This window comes from Clupea harengus, chromosome 26, assembly GCF_900700415.2.
Source record: "Clupea harengus chromosome 26, Ch_v2.0.2, whole genome shotgun sequence".
Classification (NCBI taxonomy): domain Eukaryota; kingdom Metazoa; phylum Chordata; class Actinopteri; order Clupeiformes; family Clupeidae; genus Clupea; species Clupea harengus.
The window spans coordinates 7,805,131-7,818,181 of NC_045177.1; the positions used below are offsets into that span (position 1 = coordinate 7,805,131).

General features: G+C 43.6%; 2 protein-coding genes across 4 annotated transcripts in view; both read right to left on the reverse strand.

Moving 5' to 3' along the window:
* Positions 1-974: 974 nt before the first annotated feature.
* On the reverse strand, positions 975-8,186 carry LOC116219763 (HMG domain-containing protein 4-like). The gene is made up of 8 exons (XM_031563615.2): positions 7,802-8,186; positions 7,532-7,680; positions 7,274-7,361; positions 5,210-5,274; positions 4,478-4,583; positions 3,343-3,521; positions 2,925-3,047; positions 975-1,304 (listed from the first exon to the last, which is right to left on the reverse strand). The coding sequence occupies exons 1-8, from the start codon at positions 8,058-8,060 to the stop codon at positions 1,260-1,262; spliced, it is 1,014 nt and encodes a 337-aa protein (XP_031419475.2). The 5' UTR covers positions 8,061-8,186; the 3' UTR covers positions 975-1,259.
* Positions 8,187-8,865: 679 nt separating this feature from the next.
* Positions 8,866-13,051, reverse strand: part of LOC105910170 (target of Myb protein 1-like) — a 13,458-nt gene continuing 9,272 nt past the window's right edge. Inside the window, exons 13-16 of one of the 3 annotated variants that reach the window (XM_042703856.1) lie at positions 12,922-12,981; positions 11,626-11,685; positions 10,502-10,538; positions 8,866-9,747 (exon numbers count right to left, since the gene is read on the reverse strand). In XM_042703856.1, coding sequence (XP_042559790.1) covers positions 9,605-9,747; positions 10,502-10,538; positions 11,626-11,685; positions 12,922-12,981 — 300 coding nt within the window. In that variant the 3' untranslated portion in view covers positions 8,866-9,604. Of the gene's footprint in view, positions 9,748-10,501; positions 10,539-11,625; positions 11,686-12,921; positions 13,027-13,051 lie in introns of all 3 variants that reach the window. The other 2 variants (XM_042703855.1, XM_031563614.2) reach the window with 2 other exon arrangements.

A 13,051-nucleotide genomic window follows, 5' to 3' on the forward strand; every position in this document is an offset into this window, starting at 1 on the left:
GCCCATTTCAGATTTCAGATTAAATTACAGACAACCCTCAAGATGCAGACACCCACAAAAGTTTGTTTTACAGCAGGAAGACAAATATTAGTTGGATATATTGAAATTCAAATCCTTGGGAAAAAACTAGATCCGTCACAGTGTGTTTTTTTCCATTGTTGAGGGGCTGTATCTGACACAAATCCCTATGAAATGTGTCAAACTGCATATCGGTCCCCATAAGCAAAATGACAGATATACAATATTTATAAGTAGCTTTATAATACCCTTTAGGAAACTTGCTCTGTAAATTAGGAGAAAATTGTAAATTACCCCCCTACCCATCAGTAAAAGTGTCTGTAACTTAATCAATAATCCCCCCATGGCTCTAATATTTGAGATTTCACCATCATATTGATCATCTTCCCCCACAAAACAATAAAATAGAATGAATAAATAAATAAATAAATAAATAAATAAATAAATAAATACACATTTGGAGGTGGGAACTCCTGGTTGATTTGACATGGAATGTCCCAATAGGTCTTCTTAAGAAGCTGAAGTTACCAGATCCAGTGGCCATCATGCATGAATATACTCCAGAGATACATAGCGTTCAAAGAATATATAGTTAGCATTTGCCCCGCCCACAAGTGGTTGCGGTGACACCCTCTGGCTCATGCACCATTAAAGCTTGGAGTGTGGGCACGGTCTCTGGTCTAGATCTAATTACATACTAGAAGATGATCCTTTCAGGAAGAAAGGGACCAAGATAACTATAGCACTAAAAAGTAGACTAAGTATATGGATAAAGGGCCTTTCACAATAGTACCTTTGCTGAATGAGGAGGTGAAACTAGCTACGCCTTTACAGGAAATACCATGACAACCACAAACATCTCATTGACAAATACTACCAAACAACTGTAAAGAGCTTACCATAAAGCTAAAATCACAAACCACAAAAAAAAAAAGTACAAGACAAACACAAAAAAGTTAAAACAATTCACTAAAATATCTTTAATTGTAAATATAACAAATGAAAATGAAGGAAACGAGTCACAAATGTTAAAAATGGGGGCGTGGTTAAAACTAGCAGTGTCCGTGTCCATATGTCCAGTGCAAAACTGTGCAATGCTTCAAGTCCTTTCCCTTATTTAAAATGTTAAAATAAAGAAAGAAAGTGTGTTGCTTGATCCATCCAACAGTCCTCCCGTACTGTAACTTCCATCAGTGGCAGTATGGGTATACTGGCAGTAGAACTCCCAGTGGCCTTGGCCCTCACAAGCCGGGCATCACATAGGCGATGTTGTCCAGAGTCTTGGACTGAAAACACAAGAGAGGAGGGAGAACGTTCAGATTGAACATCTGACAGACACTGTACAATCTATAGTGGTTTGACACCAAAAAGGATAGATAAGTGTTTAAAACAGGCTTTTTTTGTTTTATGTTTTATTTATATGCAGGTAAGGGACACTCACAGTACAGACTGCAGATTAATATGATACCTCTTCAGAGTTGCATTGCCGTAAATAAAGTGTTGACTCAAAAAACACATTGTTTTGATTTCTGAATCCAAACTGAGGCACCGATATTGAAAGTTTAAAAAATTGTACTCTATCCATACTTTCTGTTATCCATAATTATTTTCCCAACCTCAACAAAAAACTTCAACTGTCTCCCATATTTAATTACCATCCTCACTCACTCACCGCCTGTCAGTGGCTGAAAAAAGCGGTTTACTTTGACACGGATGCACGCCCCATGAGATTACATTGTATAGCTGTTTTGCGGTTGCATTCTAACTTCAATACTGAACCAATTTTGATTGTTAATTGTCCTTAGTATAAGCTTGGACTCAAAAACATCTTAAAATAGTTTCCCTCTAACTTCTTTTTAAAAAAAAATGTTGTGGGCTTTTTTGCCTTTAAATCGATAGTGCAGTGAAGAGTGGGACAAGAAATGAGAGGGAGAAGAGGTGGGGAGTGGACAGGAGAAACGACATTGAGCCGGATTCAAGCCCGTATGTGTTTGGGGCTACTGCTTGCGCCACAGTGCCCCCCTCCCTTTAACTTCTAATAAACATTGTTCACCCGAGCAGCAGCCTCTGAGCTGTGGGGGCAGCATCCCTGTGCTTCGCCCGATGGGAGGAGAGAGTCTGATGCTACGTTTCCATTTGGACGATATTCGTGCCGCTCTCATTGGGAATGAATGGAGACGAAGTCCCGTCCGACGCGCAACGAACCGTCGACGCCTCCATTCCAAAGTTGACGAACATTTAACTCTATGCAAATGCAGACCAGGCGGTAACCAATCAGTTTGACGTGTGTGAGAATTGACAGCTGAAGTTGTGCAGATGGCCGGGAGTAATCAAAAAAATCAAAGCAAGATGGCGGAGTCTCGGGATTCTGTTACTGGGAAATATTTTATGTGAATACAGGTGTTCACACGACTTTTATATGTCTACATCGACTTGGTTTGTTGTTTATATACTACACGAACACTGTCAGGGCAAACAGAATATTGTAGGTCTTATCTGAAGCTCTCGAACATTATTGTTAGCTTGCTGCTAACACTTTAATTGAAGATCAATGTAGAAGCTAGCTGGTTTGTAACCTGTAGCCTCATCGGTGCGTTTTGCCTCTGGTATGTGTGATATCGTGATTTAACTGGCTGATATAAATGAATCAGAGAACACAAATGTATAAAGGAATACATTTAATGGATAAGTAAATGAATGAGAGCACGAGTGACAGCCGCAACATCTATCATATTTTCATGACTTCACAAGCTAATCTGCTATATTAGCGCTGCACTGCAACCGAACTTGCTACTTAACAGAGAAACTTGATTTTTCTGACAATGCCCCCTAGACGAAATACCGGCTGCCGATAATTCGCCTGAATGGAAACGTAGAGTGAGTGTGACAGATGTTCTGTGACTCACCAGTATGTGCTGCGGACAGCCGTTGAGCTCCGGGACTTGGGTGGTGAGACAGGCTAGAGGGCCCAGGGCGCACAGCATGGCGTCCAGCAGCACAGACAGACTGCCTGAGACGGTCACCATGCCCTGCAGAGAGAGAGAGAGAGAGAGAGAGAGAGAGAGAGAGAGAGAGAGAGAGAGAGAGAGGAGGGGGGTTTAGACACCACAAGAGTGGAGGCAAGAAAGGGGAACGTGGATTTAAAAATAAAAAAAAAAAACATAAATAAATAAATTTTATATGTTTTTTTTAGCTTTAGGTAAGGCCATAAAAAAGTCAGTCTTAATTGTAAGATTCTTACACAAGGTCCCACGGGAGGAACATCACCTCTGAACCTCATGACGAAACCCAAACCTCAATGGAGCATTCACTGAATGCACTCACCTCAGTTTCCTGCAGTCGGCAGCCAATCAGTGACAGCGACTCTCCCAGCAGCTGCAGGTGGGCGGCGGCATCGATGGGGTCCACCTCCGGAACCCTGACCGGAGAGGGGGAAGGCTCCGCCTCCGCAGACATCCCATTGGCCTGTAGGGGCTCCGGTCGGCTCTCCACCCTCTTCACGGCTGCAGAAGGCGAAGGGAGAGTTGGGTGAGAGGGTTGGCATGAGGCGGAGATTAAGATTACGATTACGATTACGCAGACCAACCCCAAACACTAACACTTCTATGGAACATCTTCAAACTCACCCTACTGAACATCTCAACCTACTGAACATCTCAACCTACTGAGGGGCCAACTAATTAACCTCCATGGGAAAGGATCCTCTACAATGATTAACCCTTAATTGCACGGCCCAAGATCATGGTGCTCAATTCTGCATCGCTGTTCAAATGTTCTAAAGGACACAGTAATAAAAATAACCATGACAATAACAGCCACAGGCCATCGTTTTACCACATGATGTCAGTGTCCATCACACCTCCTCACAGATCCCTGTGTGAGGCTCTTAAAATGACATAAAGTTCCGTCTCTGACAAGAGACTAGGATGTTCTAGAACAGGGCTAACGATAACCTGAAAAACAGCCGTCAGCACAATATCCCCGCCGCCTCACCAGGTGACCGCCCATGTAACTGATCTACAGAGCAGTGGTAATATAAATCACCCGGGGCTTTCTTTAACTTTTTGCCTTCAAATATTTACTTCTGCCTACTTCTGTCCGTGTATTCAGACAGTGTAGACGGATATTTTAAAGGTGCAGTCCACGATGTGTCAGATCAGCAGTTAGAGTTTCTTTCAGCAGTACGGAAAGGAGGGGTGTAATTTGATCGTTCAAATATCTCAAATGTCAACAATCTTTCGCGAAACCGAAATGTGGACTGCATTTTTAACTCAAATAAAAAGTGAAATAAAAAAATTTATTTCGTTCCCCAGAAATCAGACACCAGGAATTCCCAATGGTTCGGCAAGGCTAGGGAACCTATGATCATGCTGATTTGTGCATCACACGGCAACCAGCTGGCAGAGAGCATTGAGAGGCACACACAGGCTCTGAGGCGCACACACACACAGACTCGCACCTTTGGGCTTGTCTGCTTTAGCTGCATTAGAACTGGACTGGGGGGCAGATTTGCCCGTCTTCATCTGCTGCTTGTGCTGCAGGTACTGCGCCCGCTCCTTCCACACCTGCAGAGAGAGAGAGGGGGAGAGGGAGGGAGACGGAGAGAGAGATAGGGAGAGAGAGAGGGAGGGAGAGGGAGACAAGGACGGGAGTGGAAGGAGAGAGAGTTTATGGTTTAGGTTTATGTGCAATCAGACATTAACCTCATTACTCTTATCCCAGCACAAAGCTACTAAAAACTATTCTGTTGTAAACCTACATACCTACACCTTCCTAACAGAGATAACAGACTAATTATGTTATTTGCAATGTCAGAGTAAGTGATAACAAACTTTATGCATATAGCACCTATTAGGTGGTAGCCTGTGTTGTTTCATTGCGAATCCTAATAATGGTCCCGCATAGAGAGAATGGAAAACTGTCACGTCATGATAAGAGATTCAAGCATGTAATGGTTTTTAAGAAACTGTTAATCTGATTAATCATTTATAGTAATATTGTTTACTGTTAGCATGGTGCATGAAACACAGTACAGTAGTGTGTGTATGTATGTATGTATGTATGACATTTAATCTGTGGAGAAAGAGTATGCCCAAGTGTGTCAACAGCAAGGATGTGTCTATGAGTGTAACACTCTGTGTGTGTGTGTGTGTGTGTGTGTGTGTGTGTGTGTGTGTGCACACGCACTCACTTCTTTGTCTCCCTCTGGTAGCTGCTTCCATGCATCTGCTAACTTTTTACTCAACTCGCCAAAATCTGCAGGAGACAAAAAAATAAAACACACAAACTATTTTATCTGCGTATGCACACACTTTCAGAGATTCAGAGTATCAGAGCTGTTGTACACTTTCCATGGATATGAACCCAGTCAAACTGTTACTAATGTATCTATAGATATGAACCCAGTCAAACTGTTACTAATGTATCTATAGATATGAACCCAGTCAAACTGTTATTAAGGTATTTATGTATTCCTTTACATTGGTATGGTTGCAGAATGTCACAATATAAATCAGAATGTCACAATATAAATCAGAAACCAGTTGAGCCAGGATTGGTCAGCACTGTGTTAGCAGGAGTTTGACAGGGCAAGTGAACAAGCCAGGACACAGCCACTGTTAGACATACCTTTCACAGTCACTTTACCCAACTGTTGAAAATATGAAGCTGATGCTAAAGGCCTTGAACTTGGATAGTGATGACATTTGAAATCAACTGCTCCTCACCTTGTTAACAAAGTCAAAGTCAAGTGTCAACCTCACGGTCAGCTTACTTATCAGCGAATCTGCTATGTTTTTTCGCGGGGCAGGTAGTTCCGCTTGTATTCAGGATCTGATAATAGTCTTGATGAGCTGGTCAGATCACCCGCATCCCAAGGCAAAGATGACTCATGGTGGCAACCAACCCCCTTATGTCCATGATAAGCAATGGAACGTCCTGCAGCTACGTGCTAAAGGCGAGGCAGACAGACTGGGCTTTGTTATAATGAGGTTGTACAGGTTATATGGAGAGTAGCGAGTTACACAATAAATCGTTCTAGTTTGCATCCGTCACCTGGTGTTAGCAACAGGTGTAGGACTGAAAGGATCCAGGTTGGGGAGGATGCAAACTCAATTCAATTCAATTGAATTGATATAGCGCCATAACAATACAATTGTCTCAAGGCGCTTTACAGAGCCCAGAGCCTGGACCCCCTCAGTGCAAGCACACTCATCACTCCCAGGTTAGTAAAAGGTTCTGGGTGAATGACCCGGGTGACTCAGGACTCAGGTGACTGGCTTATTACCCTGCAGACTGCACATGCGATGTTCATTCAGATCCACAGAACGTCTCTGGAGCCTGTCAGACTCTCCCTGGAGCTTATCAGTGCTCTGCATGCAAACAGGAGTCGGAGAAGAGAGATGGGAAACTAAAAACTAAATCATCTCAGCTCCAACTTGACAATGGGAAACGCTAGCCAGACATAAAGAAGCAAATTTGACGAGGCACCGCCGTCTTTCAAATCAGCCGTGTGGGAACATTTTGGATTCAGTGTTCAATGTGATGACAAGGGTAAGAAGACCATAAACAAACAAAAGTAGAGTATGCAAGCATGTGCTTTACCACTGGTGGCTACCCAAGTGGAGACACTTCTAACATGTGGTGTCTGAGACGGTCTCATTTACGGTGCCATCTCACGGCCGCGTCCCAGGTGGATCAGGGAGAGTCCGCTCGTTAACTAAAACACAACCTCCTCTCGCTGTTGCCCTCCCAACAACAACTTGCGACAAATAAAACAAAGAAACTAGAAGTCGGAGAGCGCAGACCTCCTCCAAGGCCAATGCCTTATCTTGCAACGTCAGCGAAAATGAAACTAAATTCGTGGAGCCGCCCCGTGAGTCAGATCTGCCCCATCTTTCCACCAAGCTTCATGGAATTCAAGCCAGTAGTTTTGAACAGATGAACGATTGTACAGAATCACTAACAAAACAAACCCCTCCGAAAACACAACCTCCTTGGCTTAGGTAATAACAAAAGCAGTGGGAGTATTCATAGCCAAAGTTCCCTATTCGGTAGTGATGTCACCTTCTTTTCCTTTTCCTAAATATTAAGATACTGAAACCGTATTGTTACCGTGGCCCAAAAACCCTGATACATACCGAACCGTGGACCCACTGTTCAGTTGCATCCCTAGTTCCCACCCATGTTAGTCTCCAGACATGTAGTGCTATAGATTGGGATATACATCTAGCTCCATGACAAGTTAAGTGCTCACCTAAGCCTGGTTGCTCGATGTTGATACTGGCTCTGTATTCCTTGCAGAATATCTGGTATGCTGTCATACCAGATGACTTCCTTTTTGTCTGTCAAATTGAGTGGGAAGAAAGGAAAATATCAGTCCATTGCTTTGCCTTCTCACGTACCGACTGAAGAATACACGTCACGTGTTAGTCCGAGACACAGTGAACATACTCAACAATCCGTGATCAAGTCAAACCCAACTGAGGCTTGGGGGTACTGAGTAAAAGCTGACCTTTTCTTTATCCGATTTGTCCCGACCCTTCTCGTCTTTCTTCTTCTTCTTGTCGCTCGGGCGGTGGTTCGCCGACTCCGAGGACGCCTTCCCAAAAGCCCCGTATCCTCCGCTGCCATTGGCTATGCTGGAGGAGTGAGAGCTGCCTCCTACGAAGAGAGATGACTGGATCAACAGATGTAAAACAATCAATGAAGACAATTAACTATTTAAATGAGATACAAATGATGTAGATAAGACAAAGGGGGTCAAGCCTGCCCGCTTCTTCACCTTTTGACCCCTTCTTGACCCCTTTCAGGCAGTGCTTTTTCTCCCTCTCCCTCTCCTTCTTCTTTTTGCTCTTCTTGCTCTTCTTGGCTTTCTTGGCCAGCTGGGCGTAGGAGTCGTCGATGACCAGCTCGCCGGCCTCTAGCTCATCGGCCGAGGAGGAGCTGTCTCCCATGATCCCCATCGGTCCATCATAGTGTCCTGACGTGGAGAAAGAGAAACGATGGTATGAGTGGAACCGTGCTGGACCACAAAGGCACATTACTGTCACATGTACGTGCTAATAAACAAGTAGAGCACGTCATGAAAGTCACAGATGACACCTATCAACAGTCCAACAATAAATTCAGCATTCTCACAAAAAAACACTAGAACCTTGACTAAACAAGAGACTAGCCAGAGAAGGATCTGGTCAGATAAGCTTAAGCACTGACCCATCACAACAGCATTTCTATTTGCCATGGCGCATGGTTTTATCTCTTGGGCAAGGATATCACGTTTTCCTAGTATCGTCTAGAGTGAAGGCGTTCAGAACAGGCCACTGGTAAAACCATGCTAAAACATTAGGCAGACACGCATTGAAGGAGGCTGGATAGGGACCTTACAAAGAGGTTGGACTAGCCGGCAACTATAATCTTCAGAAGGGTATAACACCCTGATAGTGCTGAATTCACATCATGGCTCCATTGCTAAGAGGATGGATGTATACTGTTTCTTTTGGGAATAGGGATTGTTTTGGTCTACTCACAAGTGTTTGGGTGATGTGTAAGCTTCTGACTATGTGCAACAGACAAAACATTTCTCCCGCGCAGTCACAAAGTCACTTTTCTTTCGCTCTTAGAGAGGATAATGGGTTATTTGTCAAACAGCAACACTGCCCAAGTTGTAAATCCCACAGAAACCATGGCCACTATTAAATTAGGGCCCAGCTATGTTTATGTGCAGTTCTTCTTGAAGTTGAAGATCATTGGTCAGGATTCCTTAAATGAAATATACTGCCTTGACAATTAAGGTTCTGGTTAGTTCTGGGGGAAAAAAGTAAACCACACAAAAATGACAAAACCACCTTTTTCCCCCAGTTGTGATGAGTGACAATTCTTTTAATTACAATCAACAATGAATATAATAATAGTACCAAAACTGGTAAGAATGTACCAAATAGATTATAGATCAGATAAACTCATTTGAAATAGGATTAACCTATAAAGTACACATTTTTTATTTACCCCATAAAGATTTGAACTTCTTCATTTTCATCCACTGGTTTGTGCATCTCTTCATGTTGCATTACTTAACTGCTGGTTTCATATAATGTTACACAATTGTGGGCTTCTCAGTGTCAGCACAGCTGCATTCATGTGTTGGGAATGCATGATACATAAGTATGGAGTTAAATGTCCATCACAGCATACACAGAAACAGCTTACATACAAATAAAGAGCCACAACACTCACCGACCACTAAGGCTTTGCCAACCTGAAGTAAGTAAGAGATAACAGGCTTTAGACCTGTGGGGTATTCATCGTACGTGGTTTAGTGACAAACCTGGATAAGTTAACTCGGAGTAAGTGGTAAAACTCCTAATAAAAAAACCCCCATTGGTTCATTCTCCTAGCAAAACAACTTCAGAGGGCTCTTCTATTAGGAGGTTTACCACTTACTCATCCAGGTTTGTCACTAAACCACGTACGACGGATACCCCCCTGCTGTGGTTTTGTGGAGTTGTGTCACCACGTACGTCCTTCTCAGAGTGATGAGTGACACGCGTCTCCTGTCAGCCTTTCGTACCCGGCGCCCGCATACTGCTCACAGAGTGAAGAGGTGGTCATGTGATCGCTCTTCTTTACCGGTCGTCTTGGGCGGTGCGCGCGACGAGCCGTTGGTGGTTTTCGGGGTGCGCGGAAGATGGTCTGCCACCTTTGCCCTCTCCTGCAGGAACTTGTCAAAGTCTTCAGAGAAAAAAAGAACCGAATGGGTAGAATAGAATAGAATAGAAATAGAATAGAATATATTTATTTGTCATTGCACAAGTACAACGAAATTGAGGTAGCAGCTCTCAGACACAAAAACAATACAAATATAGATTGAACATATATATATACATATTTACACTATAAAAACACAAGACATATAACACAACAGAGAGACAAATACAGGTCAGTTTTGTGCATTGTTAAGTGCTATGATGGCTCTGGGATAGAAGCTGTTTCTCAGCCTGTCTGTTTTTGCTATGATGGTCCTAAAGCGTCTCCCTGAGGGCAACAGTTCAAATAGGTGGTAACCAGGGTGTGTTGAGTCTCTGAGGATACTGTGGGCTTTTCTGAGGCAGCGTGTTTTATAAATGTCCTCAAGAGGTGGAAGAGAGCAGCCAATTACTTTTTGCGCTGTGTTAATGACCCTCTGGAGTACCTTTCTTTCTGCTGCCGTGCAGCTGGCAAACCACAGCGAGATGCCATAGCTTAGCACTGACTCCACAGAGCAGCGGTAAAAGGACACTAACAGTTTCTTTTTTAATTTGTTCTGACAATTATTGTAGGTGACAAGAACGGACAGCAACCAAGTTCAAACTTTTAAGTCATACGTGTTTTTAAATGTATAGACAGAGAATCCCTGAGAGGTTTATGTGTGATGAAGAAGGAGATAAAGAAAGAGGAAAGCGACTCGTCAGAGCGATAGTTTGAGTAATATTTTAAAATGGCTTACCGTCACTGGTAACTCCCTCTGCCTCCCCAGTCTCAGGCTGTAACATAAAGCAGACACTGAGTGACAGAGCATGCCCCGGGTTTGAGCGCTTAAGCATTTACTTATTTACCGTGAAGGACTTTTACTGTGAAGGACTTTTACTGTGAAGGACTTCAAATTCATGTAAAACATGCAGTCACTGTCTTTTTGCCTCAACATTTCTAGACCTAAAAAAAAAAAAAACACAAATGTGTCGACATGCCACACATTCTACCAGAAAAAAAAGTGACCACTTGATGGCGCACTTGCACAAAGAAAAGCCTCATATGCAGATGAAATGACAACAGTACTAGGACAAGTCAAAGGACTCTCTGGAATGCTCTTTTAAAAAGAGAGGGAAAAAAATGGAATCTAAAGTAGAGAACAGAAACATTTTATTAAGTGTGTCTGAAATAAGATTCTTGTAATCTAAGAGCTCAAAATAGCCTTGTGTCATCACATTTTACCCAATCAGACACTAAAGAACCCAATCTGACACCACACAGCACATTTAGACACATCTACCATCGAGAAAACCACAGAAGAAAACTGCTACTTCAGTATATGTCCATAATCACTTGCTACATAAATTCATACATAAGCTTCACTTGACACATTCAAAACACTCTCTGGTAACAAAACTATCATAGGTGATATGCATGTGATTCGGTCCTCATCCCATAAACAATAATGAGACGCAATCAGACAGAGCCAGACAGTAACACCACTCACTTGTCAGACTGGGTCCCATCAAAAAGTGGCATGTTTGGCGTTTAAATGCTTTGTTTTTCCTACGCAACTGTACAACATCTGACACATAAACTAGTCTGAAATTATAACAAGAAATACCTCCAACTCAAGGGAAGTGAGGGTTTTTCCATTGCTATGTTTGATTGTGAAGACGGCCTGCATCTACAACCAGTGAACTAGCAGATGATGCTTGCACTGACTACACATGCAAGAGCAGAAAAGGTGTCAGAGAGTTACATGGAGGTATATTTTGCTGTGTGTTTTGGTAAAAGAAACCTAACGAGGATTTCATTTGATTATAGAAATGAGAAAAGGGCATCGCATCTTGGAACCAACCAAGCTCCACTGTCTCTCACCGTCTCTGTAGAAAGCCATTGCTCGATGTCACTCATTGCACCTGTTCGAGGAGCGGGCATCTGAAAGAGAGAGAGAGAGAGAGAGAGATAGGGAGAGAGAGAGAGTGTGTGTATGTGTGCAAGTGAGAGAGAGAGGGAGAGAAAGTGTGTGTATGTGTGCAAGTGAGAGAGAGAGGGAGAGAGAGAGAGGGGGGGAGGGAGAGAGAGCGGGAGAGAGAGAGAGAGAGGGAGAGAGCAGGGGGGAGAGAGAGAGAGAGGGAGAGAGCAGGGGGGGAGAGAGGGAGAGAGAGAGAGTGAGTGTGTGTGTATGTGTGCAAGTGAGAGAGAGAGAGAGAGAGAGAGAGGGAGAGAGAGGGAGAGAGCAGGGGGGGAGAGAGGGAGAGAGAGAGAGTGAGTGTGTGTGTATGTGTGCAAGTGAGAGAGAGAGAGAGAGAGAGAGAGAGAGAAAGAGAGAGAGAGAGAGAGGGAGAGAGAGTGAGTGTGTGTGTATGTGTGCAAGTGAGAGAGAGAGAGAGAGAGAGAGAGAGAGAGAGAGAGAGAGAGAGAGAGAGAGAGAGAGAGAGAGTGAGTGTGTGTGTATGTGTGCAAGTGAGAGAGAGAGAGAGGGAGAGAGAGAGAGAGGGAGGCCATCAGTGAAACATTAGATCAGTGACTAAGCCCTGCTACTCCACCTGCAGTAGCGACATCATTACCCTCCATTCGCTTTCATTTCCACACACACACACACACACACACACACACACACACACACACACACACACACACACACACACACACACACACACACACACACACACACACACACACACACACACACACACACACACACACACACACACACACACACACACACACACACACACAACACTCCATTCGCTTTCATTTCCATGCTTCAAAACCCTTCACAGGAGAACCCCACTTCATACACATGCTCAAATCAATATGGTTCTCAAATCTGCTGCGCTTATGGTTTTCATTGAACACCAATCCATTACAATTCATCCATTGATCATTTCAGAAAGTGACAAGGTCCAGCATGCACCGACAGACACCCCCACAGCAGACTGCACACCCCAGCACATCTGGTGCCTTCATCATCCTCAGCAGAGCTGCCTTCATCATTCTCAGCAGAGCGAGCGGTAGCATTGGATGACAACCCCATGCTGATTCACGAGGGCAAAAACCACTCATTCAGTGCAGTAGATTTGAGAGGTGCTTGACAGCATAGCACTACCATTTGTGCTGGCCCAGACCAAAGCAGGTGATTTGTAGAGTAATGGATGGCTGGTTACCCACCAATCCTTCACTGTGCATCCAAACACACTCAATGGCTGCCTGAGTCCATTCGTCATCATCCTTCACAGACAAATGTGGAGTCTGGTCATATGAATCATATGAATCCTAAACTGACGCATGACAACACATG